The sequence below is a fragment of the Rattus norvegicus genome, chromosome 1, assembly GCF_036323735.1.
Source record: "Rattus norvegicus strain BN/NHsdMcwi chromosome 1, GRCr8, whole genome shotgun sequence".
NCBI lineage: Eukaryota > Metazoa > Chordata > Mammalia > Rodentia > Muridae > Rattus > Rattus norvegicus.
Window position 1 is genome coordinate 106,291,720 of NC_086019.1, and position 23,382 is coordinate 106,315,101.

The following is a 23,382-nucleotide window of genomic DNA, read 5'->3' on the forward strand; positions in this document are numbered from 1 at the left end:
CCACACATCTTTACTTGCAAATGTTCATTGCAATGAAGTCATTGGTCTGGTTTGAGGCCTCTGGCTTCTGCTACACTGTCAATACTGGATCCTCAACAGGACTCCTCTCGGTTATCCTGTTGCTACTCTGTGTCGTGGAGATCCTGCACCTTTGTATCTGTAAAGTCAGCCCTTGGACACAGTCTAGCAGTTCATATAAGGGGTAGATTTGGGGGCGAATCAACTCAAAACCCTGGATCTGGGCCTATGTGGTAGTTGAGTTGGTCACCCTGTCAGCCCTCCCTCACCCACACCACCAGGATGAGCTTACCAGCACTGACCCAGCTAGCTCACAGTGCTGCAGTGGGCAAGGGGTGAGGTCAGCTCTCTGGCTCTCATGACCCTGAGGCCAGCTCTTCCAACTGAACCAGGTGGTGAGGGGCAAGGACGTGAAGGGCATTTCCCCCATGCCCATAGCCTATGATGTCAGACCCATCTCTATGCTTATGCCCCTGGGGCCAGTTCACCTACACCCCTGCTACCAGGGCCAGTTCTACCCTGCTGCCTAGGTCAAGTGCGGGGTCCATTCTCCCAAGTGCTGCAGCCAGTGAGGGTCAGGGTCAGCTCTCAGAAAAGACTTTTTTAAATATATTTCATGTCATTGGAGAGCTTTCAAAGCAACAGAAACTCAAGGGGCTGTGACAGGAAGATGACAGATTATAGCAGACACCTGTCCTTTCCTTGAAGCACTTGCTCATTAGCAAGCGGTGACTAAGAAGCTCAGAGTGTGGGTTGAGAGCAGCAGTTGAGACACAGAGCATTGATTTTTTTTTTTACAGTACTGGGGGGAGTGAATTAGGGACAGATGCAGAAGCCAAGTCCCCCGGTGTACACTTAGGTGGGATCCCTAAAGGGATCACATCTAGAGCAGAGGTGAACTGGAAGCAGCCTCAACAAGCTGAAGCTCAGCTTCTCATCGGCTGCACCCCCAGTCGGACCGAGATCCTCCCGTGCCATGATAAACACGCCACCTGCTAGACACAACAGTCATTCTCTCTGGAGGAGGATAGACTCATCCAGAAGCTGTGGTGGAGTCCTGGTTAAAACAGTCATCACTAATGTTTCTTTTACATGTAGAAATTAAGATACTGGAGTCCAGAAGAAGGCATCAGACCCCTTAGAGCTGGAGTTACAGGCAGAGGTAGGCTGCCAGATGTGGGTGCTGTGATTCAAACTCAGGTCCTCTGCAGGAGAAGTGAGTACACTCAACCCATGAATCTGCTTCTTACAGGGGCCTCGCATGACATAAATTTCTCTAGTAACTTATCACAGGAGACGTAGCTCCTGGTCAGATGGGGAACATGAGAGGGAAACCTTCCCAAGAAGTGGTGTTGATGGCTAGGCATGCTCAACTCTATGGAGTTCATAACCCACACACTTTAAAGAAGTAGAGTGACATATAGTTTTTATTTTATATTTTGTGTTTTTTAATTGTTCTAAAGCGGTATATAAAGTATTAAGTTCCATTGTGGCATTTTCATATTTTGTCCTCCCCTATGGCTGATTCTTTATATCAACCATCACCACTGTAAGGGTCTCTAAACTAATAATATTGTGAACATAAAATTGAATCTGGTTTTAATGTGTGTTTGACCAAAAAAAAAAAATTTAGAGGGGCAAAAAATGGCTCAGCAGATAAAAGGGCTTGTGGCCAAGTCTGATGACTGGAGTTTGATTCTGGGGACCCACAAACATAAAATAAAAATTTGAAATGTGTTTTTAAAAAAACACTTCTTGGGGGCTGAAGAGATGGCTCAGTGGTTAAGAGCATTGACTGCTCTTCCAGAGGTCCCGAGTTCAAATCCCAGCAACCACATGGCGGCTCACAACCATCTGTAATGAGATCTGATGCCCTCTTCTGGTGTCTGAAGACAGCTACAGTGTACTTCTATATAATAAATATAATAAATAAATCTTTTTAAAAAAAACACTTCTTAAGATCATGAACTTTGAGTTTATTACCCAGTGGAATAACAAACGTTTAAATTATACATGTATACACCACAGTAACACGAAGACGAGAGTGAAACAGATCACAGTTATCTCTATCCACGTCCTGGAAATTAACATACGGTCTCTGTTATTGAGTGTTTTGAGTGCTTTTTTTTCTTTCTCTGGTTTGGAAGCCAACTTTAAAATGAGCAGTAATCCTGTGCATTTTGCTGTATCTTGCTACTTATGTAATTCTAAATGCCAAGCATGAGATTAAGGAATGCAGGCATTCTGAAGATTAGCATTTGTGTCTTCTTCAAAAAGTCACGCATACTGCTACTGTCAAGGAATGGCTCTCTCTGGGAAAGAATTACAGGCCATGCTTTTGGTTTGAGTCTGTCCTGGTGTTTGCATAATTATTAAAAGGTTCTTAGGTGTTTTGAAAACTCTGAGGCTCTTGGAACCCTGATCTGCCAAATATCGCAGAACCAGAGCCAAGGCAAGGTCAAGTCTATCACCTACTATTTCTATTATCTTGAAGTTACACTTGGTAAGGTTGTGGCTTTACTGTTTATTTTAAAGTGCTTTAGTCAGGGCACAACCATTTTTAAAAGCCAGTGACTGATTCTCCAGCATCACCAGAGTCTTGCGGAAATAACCAGAGAGAGCAGACTGCTCTCCCATGTTTGTTATCTATAGGGCTTCTTTATAGTGCTCTCCTGGTGATCAAGCAGACTGGGAACTAGCTGGTCCATACTTGGCGTGATTTCAGAACGAACGTATTTACTTACTGATGTGTGCATGCTCAATGGCAGCTAATGTGTTTATAAAGTTCTGAGATGGCTTTATTACACTCTCTCGACCGGCTTCCTTGAGAAGCACAGGATGAAATACAGTTTTCAGTAGTTTCCTCTGAATTCTTAAAAGGTGTCTTTTACAAATCTAGCATAAACATACATCTAGTGGGCTTGAAAAGAAGCATGATCAATGGTATATAATTTTACTATTAATGTGAAAGGCAGAGGTGGGGTCTTTCAATGTTTATTTTCTGTGTTTGAATGTGTCGCTGTATTTCTATCTGTGCACCACTTGCATGCTATCTGTGGAGGCCAGAAAACATTGGACCCTCTGGAACTGGAGTGACGGATGGTTGTGAGCCACAGTGTGGGTGCTGGGAATCAAAGCAGGGTCCTCTGGAAGAGCAGCGAGTACTCTTAACTGCTGAGCCCTCTCTCTTACCCTGGTAATGAACTCTTAAACTGTACTGTAGGATCTTTCTGTCTGTCTCTGACTCTCTCTCACCCCGTGTGTGTGTGTGTGTGTGTGTGTGTGTGTGTGTGTGTGTGTGTGTGTGTGTGCGCGTACCCATGTGTGTGTTCTCCCTCTCTCATTCCATCTCTCTCTTCTTCTTTCTCTAAACCCTTCACTTTTTCTCTTTCCATCCTTTATGAAGTTTGCTCTGCCACATTCTCTCATCATGCCTTGTTTCACCACTGGCTTAAACCACAGGAACGACGTCTAATGGACCATAACACCCAAAACAAACTTTTCCTCTTTATAAGCTGATTGTCCCTGACACTTTGTTACAGTAATGAAAAGTTTATACAACTGCTTATGCCAAGGCTACACTGCTGACACCACACGTGCTCCAATCCTTACAGCCCTCACAGAGTTACAATCTGATACAAACTGCTCTCCTTGGCCCTTCTCCATTCCCAGCCCCGTTTCCTACCCTCTGTGCCCCACACCTTGTGACACTTTGGAATAAAGTGCTAGGAAGCACTGCTATCATAGGCATCCTCATGCCTGGCTGTGCCCTGGTGATTTCTATGTCCCTGTCAGACACTGCACGTGAAGCCAGCTTACTCTTTACTAGCTGTGCTCTAGAGCAAAGCCATCTGCACTTCTGTTTCAGCTTGTCTCCTTGAAGTCTAGTGTGTGACTATGCCTGGGCTGTCACAAAGTCGGTGCTGGTAACAGATACAGAAACACTCATCATAGCATCCAGACTGACCATCTGCTAATGGCTGACTGGGAAAAAACGGCATCACCATGAGTCCAGCTCTGGCCAGTGTCAGGCAACTCACCCATCAAAAGTAAGCCATGAATTTGAGAGGGAGGGATTGGAGAGAAGAGAGGGAAGGGGGAGAACGATATAATTATATTTTAATGAAATAAAATATTTTAAATGTGCATCCTGTGAGTCATGTGGCATGTGAATTATATTTCCCTAAGCAGGTGACAGAAATCAAAACAGAAGTAGAAGACAAGCAGTACTAGAGCATCCAGGTATGCGTTTTCAGAGACAGTGAGTGATTGGTTACAGAGAGGTGAGAGACATTGCTAAGCTGGGAGCTGCTGTCCCTCCCCAAGGAGGTCTTTAGGGGAAGCAAGAACTGGCCCTGGCTCTGGACTGATGCTCAAAGGCTTTCTGCACTGGAAACCTTCACACACTGGGCCACCTGCTGACTCTAGCAAGGGCATCATTGACGACATCGAGGTCATGCCGCAACTCATTCATGGCGCTGGTTATGCTCTTGCTGTCTCTCAGAACCTGAATGCTCTGTGTGTACGGATTGTACTTCACTCCAAACGGGCGCTTCACGGTTTTGGCAAATTCTCTATTTAAGACAACAAGTAAGGGAGTGTTAATTTCTGTGACAATGAGTGATAAAAGTAAATAAAGGACAGAAGACCCTGTCACACAGAGACACAGACACACACACACACACACACACACACAGAAAAACACAGAAACTTAGACACACACACACAGAAAGAGAGAGAGAGAGAGAGAGAGAGAGAGAGAGAGAGAGAAACACAGAGACTCAGACACACACACAGAGAGAGAGAGAGAGAGAGAGAGAAACATGCAGACACAGACACACACAGAAAAACACAGAAACTTAGACACACACACAGTCACACAGAGAGAGAGAAGAGAGAGAGAGAAACATGCAGACACAGACACACACAGAAAAACACAGAAACTTAGACACACACACAGTCACACAGAGAGAGAGAGAAACACAGAGACTCAGACACACACACAGTCAGAGAGAGAGAAAAAAAAACACAGAGACTCAAACACACACACACACAGTCACACACACACACAGTCACACACACACAGTCACACACACACACAGTCACACAGAGAGAGAGAAACACACACACACACACACACACACACACACACACACACACACACACATACACCTGCTTTCTCTGTCACGACAGTAGAGGTCCCAACAGCCTCTCCCACTATGACTCATTGGGAGAGCATGCATGAATTGTATCTCCCTCTCCCTCTCCCTCTCCCTCTCCCTCTCCCTCTCCCTCTCCCTCTCCCTCTCCCTCTCCCTCTCCCTCTCCCTCTCCCTCTCCCTCTCCCTCTCCCTCTCCCTCCCCCTCTCCCTCACCCTATACCTCTCTTCCCCCTGTTTCCTCTCCCTCTTCTCATCCTGGGCATTAATCCCATGTCTCATGCCATGGAAGTGATCTACAACCATCTCTGGACCTCTTGACTTCACTAAGGGCACCAAGCCCAGTAGCTTTATCTGTCAGTAGATAACGGCAGTACTGAACCACAGGGTAACAGACTCCTCAGCGAGGCCTTACATAACAAAAGAGGGAGCAGAGCAAGAGTGTGTGGGAAGAGGCCCACCCTCCCCCCTACTTGTGTAGTTTTTCTCTTTAGAGTGTTTCTAGATTCCTCTCAAAATGACTTGAATTCTCCCACTCCTCAAGCTTTAAAAATATGCCTCCTTTTTCAAGCCAACATTTGAACCTCTTACGTGGTGCCCTACGAAACAGTCATGTTCAGGACCCTGAGGATACCAGCACAGCCGAGCTGGGGAGACAGGGAATCCAGGTTCCCATCCATCTGGTCTCCCCAGCAGGGACTACTACAGCTTTGCACAAGGATGCCATCTGTGCTAGAGAACCCCGGCTGCTATTGTTATCTGGTTCTGCACACAGCAAGCCCCTGGAAGATACGCATCATCTCCAAACCCCTGTCGTCTGCCCCTGTCCTCATAGTGTGGCTTCAAGACAACACTTATCACATGCTGTTTTCTGGATCCTGCTTCCACAGTGACTTCCTCCCTGCTACCTCTATCTTAGTCCAGGCTTTACTTTCACCTGGAGTTCGCAAGAAGTTCCTAAAAGTGTCTGTGCTCCAATCCTTCCCTCTTGACTACACGCTTAGCTGATGAGTCAGGAGCTCTGGATGCACTGAAATATCCCCATGCCTTTCTATCTCTCTGTCTTCTCCATGTCGTTACGGCCTAAAACTTAACATATCTAAATTCTAGCGAGTCTCCCCACCTGCCTCACTTCCCTCTAAGGTTTCTGTGGTTCTCCAGCTGGAGAGGAGACCAACAGAGCCAAGACAGCGTTTCCTCCATTCTTGTCAGTTTCCATATAACAGGACCTAGTCTAGGTTCTTTTTTTCCTGCTGAGCTAGAAACTCTGCTGGGAAGAAATGGGGAGGAGCCACTCTCTCAATGTATCCCATTCCCACATGTGACTACTGAATCTATGATATTCAACTCACTCTAAACAACAGACGTGACCCAGGTAGAAGGCTCCTGGCAGGCTCCCAATTAACTACTCACTCATACCTGTGATTATTGTATCTTTGGACATTATGTTTGCAGCAAATGGAACTTGAGGGACATAGGATTTTACCTCATCTTCTCCTTTGCATCTTCAAAGCTCTCCGATACAAAGTAGACATCCTGGAAGCTTGTGATGAGACATTCCTGTTTGCAGGCAACCTTGGGATCAAAGGGCTTAACCTTGGCATGTCCAGAAAGTGCATGCTAGGGGACAAAGGATGACAGTCAAATACTGCCTGTCTTCACAGAACACAAGACTGCAGTGGCCGGCACACCTCTGATCTGAGTTATGCAAGGGCCGTGACTGCACCCTCAGACTGGCCTCCTATGTCTCTACATCATCCGATCTAACCCAACAAAACAAGTTTGCTGTCTCCCACAAATGACCTGACACCATCTCCGCCATTTTTTTAACTCTATTGCACAGGAGACACCTAAGGTTCTCTATTTATTCAGCTATTCACTTATACACTGTGGCACCTACTGTTTACCTCCGCTGGTCACCTTTTTTTTTTTTCATCTTTATTAACTTGGGTGTTTCTTATTTACATTTCGATTGTTATTCCCCTTCCCGGTTTCCAGGCCAACATCCCCCTAACCCCTCCCCCTCCCCTTTTATATGGGCTTCCCCTCCCCCATCCTCCCCCCATTACTGCCCTCCCCCCAACAGTCTAGTTCACTGGGGGTTCAGTCTTGGCAGGACCAAGGGCTTCCCCTTCCACTGGTGCTCTTACTAGGCTATTCATTGCTACCTATGAGGTCAGAGTCCAGGGTCAGTCCATGTATAGTCTTTGGGTAGTGGCTTAGTCCCTGGAAGCTCTGTTTGGTTGGCATTGTTGTTCATATGGGGTCTCGAGCCCCTCCGCTGGTCACCTTTACCCTCGACTTATACCCACTACCAGAGAGCAGTCTCTTCCGGCACAAGACAGTACCTTGGACAGCATCTTTAACCTGGATCTCTCCACCGCCCTCCCCTTTTCTAAGTGAATAGATTCCACTTCCCTACTTCGTACAGAACTTACTGCTTGTATCCCAGAAATTTGTCTAAAGCTTTAAAAACACTTTCTATTTAAAAGACACACATCTTTTTTTCTAGAAAATTGGGAGAGTATGGAAAAAAATGTTCTCAATTTATGTTTGCTGCCGCCTGAAATATTTCCCATAGTAAGCGCTTGCCCAGAAGCAAGCTCTGCCCCCAGCCGTGTTGATCATGTTGGGGGACACAGTTATGTGCAAAGTCCATGACTCTTACTCTGAGCTCACTGATGGAAGAAAGCAGGCCGGCACCAAAGACTCTCAGCTGCCCATCTTGCTTGCACAGTCCAAACTCCACAGTGAAGAAGTAGCACTGGAAAACAAAGTCAGCATCATCTTCCCATCCTGAGCATAGCAATCTAAAGCAATCCAGTTCTTAGCCACTGGCCCAAAGGACACCCAGAATCAAGAACACCCAGGACTTCCAGTCGAGACCTCAAGTCCTTTTACAATCTGGTCCTGTTGTACATCAGGACTTTGTAACCTTGACATAAAGACTCTCATATACAGTCAAAAATTACCAAGGAGTCCAATGATCTCTCTGTGTGCATGTGCAACCCTAGCTATATTGATCATGTTAGAGTTAAACCAAAGAAATGGATTCAGGTGCGTAAAAATCAATTTCAAATATGGGAAACCCACTGTATGTGGCGTAAGTAACACTTAATGAAAGTACATTTTACAAAACGGTAACAGAAGAGTAGCACTGTTTTATAATTGTTACGTTTTTAATTTGTTCTTGTTGTTTCTTATTTATATGTGTGTATGTATGTGGGCACCCACAAATGCCAGAGAGGGCATGGGATTCCCTAGGGCTGGGGTGGCAGAAGGTTATGAGCTGTTATGGGTGCTGGGAAACGGAGCCAGGTCTTCTGGGGGCGCAGGAAGGGTTCTCTCCACCATAGAGCCGTCTTTCCACTGTCATCTTTTTAACTTTAATCTAATTCTTTTACATTTATTTGTCTCTGTGCTCACGCCTGCAGGAGGCCAGAGGACACCTCGTGGGGCAGGTTCTTTCCTATGGAGTGGGACTCTGCTCACCATGCTTGGTGCCACTGGGCTATCTCGCTGGCCCTGGTTTTCATTTTTCACAATTATCACCCTATGGATTCACCGTGTGGAGCGAGTGAGTCAGCTAAGCCAGCACTGTTCACGTCTTGTCCGTGTCTGGCTAGACGGTATTTAATGTCTGATGAGATGGCAGATGGATTACCATATCTGTTTCTGTATTTAATCTTCTGCAATATGTTGTTTAGCTTTGAGTATATGAAGAGAGCTCAGCTTTACACAGCTATGGAGCTAGAAAAGGGTTGGGTGTCTGAATCTCCTCTCCGAAGAAATGTGGATAATCTTTAAGCTACCCCACTCGGCACATGGTGGTGGCATTAAGTCCAGACTCAGTGTGGCATGTGAGCCTGTCTGTCACATTGAAAATACATTTTATATCTTTTTCCTATGGATAATTTTGCCCCAAAGGACTCCACAAAAGGTCTCAGGAACTCCTAACATCCCAAAACCACAACTTCAGAACCAAGTAGCCCATCCCGCACCCCTCCTCCACCCTCAGCTGTTCCCAGCAATGCCAAGCCCCTTCTCATATATCTTGAACCCCATCCTAAAATGTTCCTCCCTCCCTGACTGATAAGACACCACTCTTTTTTCTTTTTGGTCTAAAAACTAGTATATTGAAGCAAACTTGTGATTCTCTGTCTTGTTTTAAATCTGTGGGTTTTTTTTTTGAGAAAACTTAAATTTGTATATCTGCTTTTAACATTATTTAAATTCACAAACATTTAAAGCGAAAGCAACTTTCTAACGGTTGCCTTGAACGTGGACTTCAAGATGCCCAAATACTCCTGATCATACCCAGTGGCCAACACCGGACTATACGACCTTTTCCAGATGCATACCGTTGCCAGTTTCTGAACCGTCTCCTCTGAAGCTCCAAGAGAAGCCAGGCCAATTTCTTGGGAGAATTGAGCAAAACTGGGTTCAGCCAAGAGAGGGACGTGGCCTAAGAGTTCGTGGCAGGTGTCTCTGCAACAGAGACACAGTGTATCACACTGTGACAATACACACACACAGTTGCAACAGAGATACAGTCTCTAACACTGTGTGATCCCCACACATGCTTAAACAATTGTCCAACCCAAGCCAAAGTCAACCTTATTTTCACTCTAGCTGATAAGGAATAATAGATCACAAAGGATGTTAACTGAATAAAGACATCTTGTCCCCTCAACTCACACCCACTGCTACCCCAAGTGCCCACCCAAATCAAGTCTCTATTCCCATGTGTCCTCAGCAAGGCCCTCTCTGATCACACCTCTCAAAACTTCCCCACATGCATGCCTGTATCCTTTCCTAGTTTTATTTCCCTCCCCTGGCACACGTCATCATCTGATATGCTACATACCACATTTACCTGTTCACCATCTGTATATGCCCCCATATACACACTTGATGAAGACAATACCTTTTAATTTGATTTTACATCCCTTGTGCACAGAACTGCATCTGACATCTAACAAGTTACCAAATTAATAATAGCATAATAATATTATATGTTTATTACACTTTAATGCTAGTCTCTATCCTAAGGGCTTGACATATGCTGCTTTACTGAATATTTACAAGATGCCTTGTGAAGTGGGCGCCATTACTCCAAATAACCATTTGATGAGTGAATAACACAGGTACTTACGGCTCTGGGGTATAGAGAGGATCCGAACTGTGTCTCACATACTGAGTGCAGTGAAAGACTCGAAAGGCTAACCCTGACAGGAAATCTCTCGGTGAGAGGTAACCAGCCACAGGACGGATGGAAAACCCTGTGCGTTCTGCAAAGCAACAGAGAAAACAGAAAACTTTCCCCTCGGGCAGACGGCTGACACCGGCCAGTGGCACCAGGTAGCACTTTCAAGGGGTGTGGAAATTAAAACGTAGCAGATGCGTGCGACTGAACGCCAAGCATCATGAAGCACATCCCAGGGTCAGATCCTTCTACACACCACATCTCCCATCGTGCTTACAAAAAGATTCTTCTCCTCATTCTAACAGCTATGAAACACTGGACAATGTTCTCAAGAACCACGGGAGATGATAAAGGTAGAATACAAATTCAGGAAGACTTCAATTACACTTGGCACCCTCCTTCAAACACGGAGAGCATTTTAACTCTTATACACTGACTGGAAATGTAAACTGCGGTAGCCATTATGGAAGTTTCTCCAAAAGGAAAAAAAACTAAAATAGAACTCCAGGCAGATGACTCCTGGGCATATTCCCAGCAGGCACTAAGTCAACGCACCACATAGATACTTGTGCACCCAAGCTTGTTGTTACACCAACAACTATCAACTTGGATATTGAACGCTATCCAAGTCACTCAGGAGATGGAGTCACCTAGATACCCATCAGCAGAGAATAGGTGGAGACAACAGTACATATACACAGTGGGACTGTGTCCGTCGTAAAAATGACATCCTAACAATTGCAAGAACATGGATGGAAAGGGGATCGTTGTAATAAGAGAAATGAGCCAGGCTCAGAGAAACAAATACTGACTACTTTTCTCTTACGTGCAGAACCTAGATTCAAATCCCCGTGTGTGTGTGTGTGTGTGTGTGTGTGTGTGTGTGTGTGTGTGTGTGTTTGTGTGTGTGTGTTTGTGAGTGTGTGTTTGTGTGTATGTGTGTGTTTGTGAGTGTGTGTTTGTGTGTGTGAGTGTGTGTGTGTTTGTGAGTGTGTGTTTGTGTGTATGTGTGTGTTTGTGAGTGTGTGTTTGTGTGTGTGAGTGTGTGTGTGTGTTTGTGAGTGTGTGTGTTTGTGTGTATGTGTGTGTTTGTGAGTGTGTGTTTGTGTGTGTGAGTGTGTGTGTGTTTGTGAGTGTGTGTGTTTGTGTGTATGTGTGTGTGTTTGTGAGTGTGTGTTTGTGTGTGTGAGTGTGTGTGTGTTTGTGAGTGTGTGTGTTTGTGTGTGTGTTTGTGTGTGTATGTTTGTGTGTGTGTTTGTGAGTGAGTGTGTGTGTGAGTGTGTGTGTGTTTGTGAGTGTGTGTTTGTGAGTGTGTGTGTTTGTGTGTATGTGTGTGTTTGTGAGTGTGTGTTTGTGTGTGTGAGTGTGTGTGTTTGTGAGTGTGTGTTTGTGTGTATGTGTGTGTGTTTGTGAGTGTGTGTTTGTGTGTGTGTGTTTGTGAGTGTGTGTGTGTGTGTGTGTGTGTGTGTGGTAGGCAGGGAAGAAGGGATCACAGGGGAGGAGGGAAGAGTGGGGAAGGGGGGAATGGAATGCATGTAGCAGGAAAGCAGAAGTGGGACTTTTGGAGAGAAGAAAGGGATAAGGAGGGTGTGGCTTTGAACATGTGGCACATACATATAAAACACAATAATGGGACCTTTTACCTTATATGGTACTTTAATTTTTGGTATGGTAAATTATGATAAATTTATTATAGCCATTTAATCTATGTTATTATTAAGCATTATTATCTTCTATACCTCTTTTTATAAATTTCACCTAACCTTCCACTCAAATGTGACTGTCTTCTCTGTACTGGAAAAGGGGCTACCGGGTATCAGTAGCTAAAGAGTTCACAGTGTACTCACTTACACCTCACACTAAACCATCACAACACTGACGGTCCAGCTCCGTGCAGTTGCTGTGTAAATCTGCCCCCTCACTGATGGGCAGAACGCTATCCAACGGTCTTCCACATTTCTCGATGGGATGGAACAACAGCCATCTGTCACAGCTGAGCATTTAACATGTGGCTGGTGTGGCCAAGGCCCTACTACTTTGATCAGATACATGTTAATTGTTTACAATGTAAAAGGCCACATGTATCCAGTAACTAGACTTCATTCCTCCACAAACAACACTGTCCCGGTTGAAGCAGATCAACAGACTCCCCCTTCCACAGCTCCGTGGGCGTATTACCTTTTAAAAAGTTGGAGACATCTTCCAGTTGCGGGACGTTGTCTTCCCGATAGCCACAGTATTTTGAGAGCAGAGGAAGGTTTCTGAGGTACTCCCTGCAGGCGTGGGTTGGGTAGAGTTTGTTCAGCTCTCGGAAGATGGTCCCCCAGGTCTTAATCTCCTCTTCCGTGAATTCAATCTTGGGAATGGGGTCCCCACTGAGGAGATCAAGATGGGGAATTCCGCGCTGTAGTTAGGTAGTTACCATTACAAGGCTTTCTACCTACCAAATAAACATAGCTTATTCCATTCATTTTGTTCTTTTTGTTATCTCAAAGTTCCAGGTGCTGGCTTGTAACATACTTACTGTTTGTAGTTCATAGCCAGCTCTGCGAAATACTTTCGTCTTCTACGGTAGACATTGTCTTTGAAGCCCTGAAAATTGAAATTAATTAAATATTGAAACTAAAAATACTTGGAGATGACACTAAAAACTTCATTGTTTTGACTGGAGATATCAAAGAACTGCATAGTTGTTAGCACAGGCAAGGATTGCTTGTGACCACTTTCATTTTGAAGTCAGCTGTCACATGACAGCTCTGTCATCTAGTGGCTACAAAGCCAAATGATATTTTATATGCGAAGATCCTGCAGTGACAAAAAGAGACCATCCTAATTAAGTGCATAGCTCTTGTCTTATTCTTTTTTTCTTTAATCACTTGACTGTGTCTTCAGTTATGTTGCCTATGGTAGAAATTAGTAATGAAACGGTAAGGCTGGGGTGTAACCAGGCAATAGAATGTCCCGCCTAGAACACTTGAGACCCAGCAAAACAAGAGTAAATAGTAAATAAAAATAGTACACAGAACGGAAAGCAAATAATATTAAAATGGAAATGAATATTTAAAATATTAACCAAACTGAGCTTCCTGGTGCTGATCCCCAAGCTGGGTCTGCTGTGTGGAGAGAGCTGGGTGGAGGACGGAAGGGTCACAAAAAGTGCACAGGAAGGAAAACAGGTCCAGGATACAAGGCGCATGCTTCTGGTGCCTACACAGTGCATGGGTCATCTAGAAGACGAGTCCGTGACCTGCAGGTTGAGGTCTGCTAAGGAGCTTGGATTTGGACCTGGGGGCTATCTTGATCTCCTTTAGACTAAACCACTACACTGAGGTACAGCCCATATGCCATGAAATAGCTATTCATAGAAATTAATAACCACGATCATATTTTTGTTTGTTTTTGATTTTGAGACATCTTTGCCACATTGCCCAGGCTAGCCTTTGAAACCTGAAATCCTCCAGCCTCAGACTTGCAAATGGCTGAGACAGCAGTCCTGTCAGTGTGCCCAGCGACCATCTCAGACCAGACAGGTGCGTTCAGGGTAGTAAGGTCATAGACTGTACCATCTGATTTTAGAAAAATTGGGTCATAGCAAAAAGAAATATCGTGCTATCCCTTCCTCATTCCCCGACCCTACCCCACCCTGAACCCAAATCTCTGCCAACCAGCGATCTAATCTCTGTCGAAGTGAATTTCTCTCTTCCAGATACTTCACATAAATGAAATTATACAACATGAGGCCTTTTGAGGCTGACTCTGTTCAAGATTCACCCACGTTGTGGCACGGTATTTCATGCCCGTTTCATTTTGTTTTGTGAGACATAGTCTTACTACATATCCAGAGACTGACCTCAAACTAGTGGTAATCCTCCTGCCTCAGATCTGCCAAATTCTGGGATTAAGTGCATGAGCCTGCACGTCCATGTGCTGTGCCTTTTTATGCCCGGTAATCCCCAATGCCTGGCTCTGCCTACCGTTCATTCTTTATCTTGTCCTCGGTTGATAGGCACTGCCCTCTGTCTACTTCCTGCTACCAGGAATAATGGTGCTATGTGGAAACCCACCGGTAATGTCTAGAGGGAGAGAGAGAGAGTGGTCACTAGATCATTCTAATGGCCTAGAGCGTGTGAAGGTGGCAAGGCTGGAGAGAGGCCCAGGAAGCAGCTGAGAGATGTGGTAATCAGAATAAATAAAAAGCAAATGCTACAAGTGGAGGGAGAGGGCTGGAGAGATGGCTCAGTGGTTAAGAGCACCGGCTGCTCTTCCAGAGGTCCTGAGTTCAAATCCCAGCAACCACATGGTGGCTCACAACCATCTGTAATGAGATCTGATGCCCCCTTCTGGTGTGTCTGAAGACAGCTACAGTGTACTCATATATAATAAGTAAATGCACCTTTAAAAAACAAACAAAGGTACAATAGGAAGGAGGTGAGCATCCATGGCAGTGGATGTCTGTAAAGCTAGTATTTCACCTTCCCATTAACACGTCCGGCTTTCCTTGCCTCAGACCCTTCGCTCACCCCAGACTGTCCTTTCTTTCCATCTCTCACTCACCGAAAACTTTTGGCTTCATCACCTTTCTCTGATGGCTTCGGTCAGAAGCATTTGCTCCCTTGGGTGTGTATCCAACTTGCTAATGCCATCTGGCACAGTCTGTCCATTTTATCTTGCAATACGCTAATCCACGCTAGTTCTCAACTAAGCTGCAAGCTCCTTCGGGGTGAGCACCCCATGTCGTTGCAATAGTTACTTGGTAAGATTGGCTGGAAACAGATGGGCCCCCTGGAGGCTATCTAAAGTGGTGTATGGCCGCATTCGTGCAGCTTAAAAAGCAGGAGGCACTAAAGCGAAGGCTGGATCTGCAAGCCTCCATAATTGCATTCTGCCCTCTCCTTCCTTCACTGAGCTGCAAACATGAGTGTAATGCTCTGGATTCCAACTCTTGAGCTCACAGCTCTCCTGTAAAATTCCCCAAGAAGACAACTTCCCCAATCATTGACTGTCTGTCAATCAAACTGGGCAGCATGTGTTAGGGGTTCTTCTGGCCCAGCTTTATTGTCATTTCAAACACTCAAGCTCATTTTAGCAGAGACTGACTTCCGATGCACTCAGCTGCACAGCTCTGCGGATATCTTAATAACGGGAATGCCAGGAACAGGGCTGATCTCCATGCTAGCGAAGCTGGATACCTTTCTGCCTGAGGACTCAGTCCTACCAACAGGTGGGGCTGTTGCGAATGCCTCAACCCCCAATTCTGTTTAGATTAGAAAAGGACTTTCTCACCATCAATTTGCCTTTGCTATCTGGGGGGCCTGGTGGGGAGGGAACGAGACAGGGCGATCACAGTGATTTTGTCAAAACATCTTACATATGTACAAAAATATCATAATGAAACTCAGTATTTTGTATGATTAATATAAGCTATTAACGTGTCTGAAAAATAGTTGCCCCTAGAAGATGGGGGAAGGCTCCACACTAAGGAGCACTGGTTGCTCTTGAGGATCCAGTGCTCAGCTCCCAGTCCCTACACGGTGTCTCCCAACCACCCACAACTCCAGTTCCAGAGCACTTGATGCCTTCCTCTGGCTTCCAGAAACACTTGAGGCACATACACATACATGCGGGGGAAAACACCCATTCCCATCAAATTAAAGTTAATAAATCTGTCTTAAAGGCTTTTTTAAAAGTTGCCCTTAATCTTTAGTTTGACTTAAATTATTTGTACTGAATGACTTTTTAAACGTATTTACAGGATGGTCCGCGTCGAGTTCGGATCCGTACAACAGCACTCTGTTGGCGCAGAAGTCCAGGTCAGAAATCTTCTTTGGGAACCAAGGGACAGTCTCCATAACTGTAAAACAAAATCCAGACGCCACTGAGGATTGAGGAGGCCGTCTCAACCAAAGCGAAATTCAGAAGCACGTGTGGTTGGATGAGCTGAGACTTGTGTATGGAAGGAAATCAAACACAGCTTAAATGGCCACTCTGCTCCTAGAAGTTACATTTTAATTAAAATCATTGGCTTTAAGGTCTTTTTTTTAAGCTTTAGGTTGATTTCCCAAGTGCTGAAGAACACCATACTGAAGTAACGAACCCAGCATGTAAACGTCGTATGACACACGCCTGGTTATTCTGTGGAGGCTGACTAGGGGAATGCAGTTCTAGACACCAGCGTGCAAGTCCAGGAAGGGACCTTCATATCCGTGTTTGTTTGAGGCACAGAATCATATCTCAATATCTAGTTTTTCGATTTTCTTTAGAATGTTTATCGTTGTAGCTCGGTAAATGTGTGTGCGTGTGCCTGTGTGTGCACGTGAATATTAATGCCCAAGGAGGCCAGAGGTCATAAGCCACCTGGTGTGTGTGTGATCACGTGAGCTGGTGTGCACTCCAGGAAACTCTTCACCGTGTAGTCGAGGGAAGCAGATCGCTGAGGCTAAGGCATTTGCCCAAGGTAACTGTTACCAGAGGAAGAGAGGGCAGAACTCACCTTTCCTGCCCTTTCTGTTTTAAAAGGAGGACTCAGAGTCTCAGGGAAGCTGCTCCCTGTCAGCCGGAAGAGGAGGGGAATCCACAGTTTAACAATGACATGAAGGCATGGCAGATGAACCACGGCCCTGGCCACACCCCAAAAATTGTGATGTATTTGAAAAGACTCCATGTAGTATAAAGTTACTAAATGAATCCATTCATCTTTTGTCTTAACTTAATTACAGTGCGATTTTTGTTCCATAATGGAGACCTTAGCCTCAGTCTTTTTGATCCGAGTATCTGAACCTTGGAAGGTTTTGTATCACCAGAGCCATTATTTTTGGTGGGAATGTGGTATATAATAGGTTTCAGATCACCAACATCAAACACAACCAACATTCCCCCCAAATTCAAATATCTGTCTAATATCTGTTAGACACCAAGCCCGGGGAGATCTAGGAAGATTCTGGAGGGAACTGAGGCACGAGATTAGGGTTGTGGAATCAAGAAGTCCTTTAGGAGCTAAGAGAGATCATTGACCTTTGACCCTTTCTCACACTCAAGGTTTCTCTCACCCCCGCCCTCAATCAAATGCTGCCTCAGTTTTTCCTCAGAGTTCTGATCTGTCTCCCTTCACTGTCACACAATGAGGACCTTGAAAGGACAGAAGTTTCTTTTTATCCCCTTGTCCTCAAAATGGAAGGCGGGACACACATTGGGTGCTTGCTCTTAGAGGTGGGGCTTTGCCATCTCCAACGTACCATCTTCCTTTTCAGGGAGCTGATCGGGCGAGTCCACAGAGAGGACCGTGGTGTGGGACTTCAGCAGGGGAAAGATGTCATTCAGCTGTTCTCGGTTGATGTCGCAGTCCACAAAAATCTCAAATTCTGAGTTTCTTCGCTTCGATTTCCGGGACTCAATATGTAACAGGTTCACGTGGTTCTCCTGTGAAAAGCAGAGGGAAAAAGACTGCATGGCCCCACCTCAGATGCTAATAATCTTTGAGAAGAATACTTTCATTAGAACTCAAAAACAATTCAACACTTGTCAGAATTAGCTGTAAAGGAGGAAGAAGGTGTTTTTAGTGCTGTTAATGGCAAAACAATCTCCTCCTGGAATATGTAAGATTAAATCAAAATATGAAAGCCCATCATACCCTTCAGAAACCAGTGAAGTGACAAGGATACCGTTAGTCGGGGCTGGTTACAGTCGGGGCTGGGTACAGTCGGGGCTGGGTACAGGCCAGATCTAAGCACCAAATGCTGGTCTGGGCATGGTGACTTACACCTGCAATCACAGCTCTAAGGAGGCTGTGGAAGTTCCAGGCCAGTCTGAACTACAGAGCAAGGCCCTGTCTTTGCAAAACAGATTTTTAAAAATGGGATAAGGAGAGACAGAGCAGAAGACTGACGTTTTCTTTATAGGTTTACGGAATGTGTCGAGTTCTTAATCCACATACCCAAACTCTAACAAAAAAGAAAATGGAAGGCACTGGAAGAAGAAATCCAGGTATGCACTTCCAAAGGTAATCGCTACGATAATAATACAAGCCAGGCTTGCTGGTAGAGGCCTGCGATCCTAGCTACTTGAGAGGCGGAGGCAGGAGGATCATGAGTTTGAAGGCAGCTTGGAAAACTTAGTGAGACTTTCTCTCAGAATAATAAGCAAACGGAGAACTGAGGAGATACATGACAGAACCCTTGCCCGGCATGCTCAAAGCCTGATGCTTAACTCTTTGTATAATAATAGTAATTATAATATAATATAATATTAAATTTGGGGAGGAAAGAGGTAAAGGAACAAGGAGAGATGGTACCAATATTACTCGTATTAGAGAACAAATTAATCCACAGAGCAAGGGAGGGAATGAGAGCAATATTGATGTTTTATAACTCCTCACTAAAGAGGTCAGGGAGAGAACAGGTTGAAAGGAGTTGGCTAAGACTCTGCCATGCATCAGGAGTCCGAGTCCTTCTAGAGCAGTGTCCACATCTAAGTGTTTCTTCTTTGAATGACTAAATAGCATGTCATGGGGAGATAAACCTGCTTGATAACAATAGTCAGCATTTATTGACGGTTTGCTTTGTACAACCTCAAGCGCTCTCAACAGTTTAACTATTAGTTCCTAATAACATGAGGTAGGCAGGGTCCTCTCTCATTTTATTGAGACATTAAGGCATGAGGCAGAGAGGTTAACTCCCAGTGACCACCCAGCTAATAAGGGATCTGTGTGCACACAAATCTGCTTCTGGAACCTGCCGGCCATGTGGTGTTCAAGCCCCAGGACTTAGCCTGCTGTTCGCTGTTTGCTAGAAATAAGTTATTGTGTCCCTGGGTTCTTAAACTGGAGTAGAGCCCCCAGTTCAGCGATGTCACAGGACCTAGCGTCTCTCTTTACACCTGTATAGTCGTGCACTCACTAAACTGCTTGCTTGACGTCTGCCCCCATGTCCAGATCATGCACTCGGTGACGGACGGTACCATGCCTGGTTTGTTCGGATGCACATGCTTAGTATAAAGTCCGGTATACTGCATGTAATAAGTGCTCAATAAACACTGTTCTCTGTCTGATTCACCCATTTCTCATCAGGAGAACTGTAGGAGAGGGGCTGGGCAGATGGCTGAGTGGTTAAAGTGCCTGCTGCACAAGGATAAGGATCTGAGTTTGAATCCCCGGCACCCACATAAAAAGTCTGGTGCAGCCACTTGGCGGTAACCCCACACTGTGGGGCTAGAGAAACAGGAATCTCTGAGGCTTGCTGGACGCCAGCCCAGACCAGGCTCCCTGAGAGGAATATCGGAGAATGATAGAGAACATTCTGACATCCTCCACTGGCCTCTGCAATGTGCACCTATAACACGCGTGCATGGATGCGCGCTCACACGCACACACAAAGACAGTTTCATGGAAATGGCATTACTGGGTCAAAAATGTAAACATTTGGGCCAATAAAATGGTTCCGCAGGTAATGGAGCCTGCAACCAAGTCTGGCACTGAGTTCAATCCCCAGAACCCACAGTAGAAGGAGAAAACCAACTCCTATAAACCGACCATCTCACACGCACACTCACGCACGCGCACACACACACACACACAGCACATCTGCACACACAAATAAACACATGTAATAAATAAAAATTAAAAATTGTAAGAGGAACATTTTAAGGCTCACAGATGCACAGTAACCCACAGTCTCACTATGTTAAACTGAAAATATTTGAGGGTCATGTGCAATGAGGCTCTGACAGCAGCAGCTGACATAATTGCTACTTTGTCACCTGGAGATATTAATAGGTCATTAAATAATATCAATATTACATGGCTATGCATTTCACTAGGTGTAAAACGCTTTGGCTAGTTGAAATCTCTCAACATTTAAGCGGTGACTCCTCCCCCAATCTCCTTCTCAGCTATTTGCGTCTAGTCTTTCCTAGGATGTTTTCTTTCTCACCCATTTCTCAGAACCGAACATATTTTATTTATTTTATGTGTGTGCACCCGAGTGCTGTGCAGAGCCCCGAAGAGGGCATAAGATCCCCTGAAACCAGAGTTAGAGCTGATTGTGAGCGGCCTGGTGTGAGCGCTAGGATCTGAACCTGTGTTCTCTGGAAGAACGGAACGTGTTTTAACCACTGAGCTATCTTTCCACTCCCTGAACAATATGTTAGCAAGGCAAGTTAAGAGACTTCAATAGGCCATCTCTGGGGAACTGACTGACGGCACCTTACATTTTAAATAGAATTTCTGAGACCCGTTTTTTAGATGGGCTTTGTGGAAAATCCATACCTGGAAGATTTTCAGTGCTTTTATGAGTCCTCCAACTTCATTCTTCAAGGAAAAGATGAGAGTCACTCTCCCCCTTTCTGAGGAATGGTCTTTGTTCTCCTTGTTGTCTTCAATCATGGTGAATCTGAAGTGTGAAAGCTCAAATGAGTGAGTGCTAGCACAGAGCTCGCCAGCAGGGGGCAGAAGCGGTGACTCCATCCACCCTGCTCCCATACCTTAATGTGCAAAACCCACTTCTTAGACGGGCCTTACAGATGGCAGTGGGACAGAGGGTTAGACACCACCCTGCATAGTGCCCAGAATGGCAAGAGAACCCACTGTGTCTCTGCCCTTCCCTTTCCTGCTCTGTCCTCCTGAACTTCAGCTCCAAACTGAGACTTCTGTGAAGGTCTACATCTATGCCCATTGAATTCGGGTCCAAAGTATCTTCCCCACGTGCTTTGTTCACGCGTGTCTTATACCCTAAGACGCTGTAAAGCCGCTCCAGGGAGGGCAACAGGTCTTCTGTTTCCTTTGTAAACTCAACTAGAGCTTTGAGAGACTAACATGCCGGTGCTCACACAGCTCTAAGAGGTGAGGGCACATGTTTACACTGGGTCTTTGACAGTACACATCTTTCTGCTGCCCTGAACACTTCGGGACTGACCTAAAATCAGGTCCCTGTGCTGACAGCCACATTCCCACGGCACCAGCAATGCTGCCTGTTGATCTACCCAGCCTTGGGGCATTCCTTCAACGGTTCGAAAGCCCTCGTTAGAAGCCCATGATTTCCTCTGGTATTTCTTCCCCCCCCCCCTTTAGCCTTCTATTTCCCCTTTGAGCCCCTTTCTAGCCAGAAAAGATAAAAGGGTCACCCTTAAAGGGAGAAGTTTACCCTCAAAGGGTCAACCTCAAAGGCAGGAGCTCACCCTGAAAGGAAAGGACTCACCCTCAAAAGATAAGGAGTCGCCCTCACAGGCAGGGTGGGATCCTCACCTGAATGAAGATGACCCAGTGGGCAGGATCCGGCACTGGAAAGAGGACCTGCCAAGAAGACCATCGGATTAGTAGCCTTGGCGGGACACAGTGAGGGGTGCGTGCACACCACCAGCTCTTTCCTTCCTGAGCTTCAGCACCAGTAAGTGGAGCTTCGAAGTCTCATCTGGGAAGCACAGTGAGGCTTCTGAGGGTGGGGGCACAGTTTTTGAAGGTAGGATTGAAAGCTACAATGAACGGTTTGGAAAGAATCCCTGGGGATACTGACTTTCTTTTCTAAACGGGAAGTGGGAATGAAGTGGAGATGGACTGCAAGCAAAAGGGCTTAAGCAAGCTCATGGGGGATAAAGGAGCCCTCCAGAAGGCCAAGGCAGAGGCTGCCTCCCTCCACACGATCAGAAAGATCTAGGGCAGCAGCTACACATGGACATGTGAACTCCAGGGACTGAGTTTGTGACCCCGGGACACTCACTTAGCATCCCGCCCTTGAGCGGGCCAGTGGTAACACGTGTTTTTAATCCCAGCACTCAGGAGAGAGAGGCAGGGGGATCTCTGTGAGTTTGAGGCCAGCCTGGCCTGTAGTGTGACAGCCAGGGATCCAGGGAGAAACCCTGTCTTAAAAAGAAAAGAAAAATGACCCCACCCTTGACATCTCACAGGCACAGACTTCTGGGGGCTTGTTCCCTCCACCGCCATTCCAAGGCGGCTAGAGTGGATTATCGACCAAGTCCACTTAAAACCTCTGAAAATCAGATAGTTACATTTAATCGGGGTTGTGTTTACCTGGACTATTAACTAGCTCTGAATCTCAAGGATCCATGCCTCTGTCAATCATGACCTGGGGTAGAGGTACAAAGTGCACAGAGGTCTAGAATCGAAGACTCCCTTCCTTTGATGGAGCTTAGGAGAAGGTTTCCATTATAGAGGAAGAAGAAAAGAGGTATTACCTCTTGGATAGAAAAGAAAGATTAATATGTTTGTTCCTGCTAACAAGAAGTCACAGAGACACAGGGCTCCCTATAAAGCCGAAATCCAACGTGGGACAGAGTCTGCTCCTGGCACACAGGAGATTCTCAAGAATAGTGTCTGCTGTCCCCCCAAGAAGCTCTAAGAAACGAAGGGTGGAGCTCTCACGGTACGACTTCCACCTGGTTCTTACTGGAGGTTGGTCCTGTCCGTGCCGCGAGACCTCTGATCCGGGGTCCCGGGGAGGGGCCACCCCACTCACCTCAAAGCCACTGGAGTTCAGAGGGTCACCTGCGGACGGGAGCTGCCGCCTCTTATAGGAGAAGCGCATCCTCAGAATGGCCAATGGGCGCCGGGCGCAGGGGAAGGCAGCTAATGAGGATGGGGCAGTGCGGGTGTGGGCGGGAACAACGTGGGTGTGGGCGGGAGCCGCCTGCACTGACCTCTTAGTCGCTGACCTCAGCCCAGGCGCCGGTCTTATTCACAGCTATTCTCGTGGAGTTTTAATTAAGTTAATGTTGACTCATCCTCAGCCACAAAAAGTCTGAGTAAGATTAAACAATCCGTTTAAAACGTCCCTCCAAACCATCATCACACCTGCTATTGACATAGTGGCTTGGACTCAGTCGCTGGGATTAGAAACCAAAGCAGAACTCCCCCTGTCTCCGGCCCCTATCCCTGAGTTTCTGGGAAATCCTGAGCTGCCTGTCTTTCTCCTAGTGTAGAGCCTTGTTCTTTAGACAGAATAACTGAACGTTTTAGAAGTGCTCACCACTCTTGCTATTAAAGAAAAAGAAATG

The 23,382-nt window shown here is 45.8% G+C and overlaps 1 protein-coding gene across 1 annotated transcript; it reads right to left on the reverse strand.

Moving 5' to 3' along the window:
• Positions 1–1,975: 1,975 nt before the first annotated feature.
• On the reverse strand, positions 1,976–22,909 carry Tph1 (tryptophan hydroxylase 1). The gene is given in 12 exon segments (NM_001100634.3): positions 1,976–4,592; positions 6,664–6,797; positions 7,846–7,941; positions 9,539–9,665; positions 10,333–10,468; positions 12,562–12,758; positions 12,908–12,975; positions 16,134–16,234; positions 17,616–17,799; positions 20,642–20,765; positions 21,617–21,664; positions 22,845–22,909. Coding segments are annotated over 10 exon segments (1,335 nt in total). The 5' UTR covers positions 20,759–20,765; positions 21,617–21,664; positions 22,845–22,909; the 3' UTR covers positions 1,976–4,417.
• Positions 22,910–23,382: the final 473 nt, after the last annotated feature.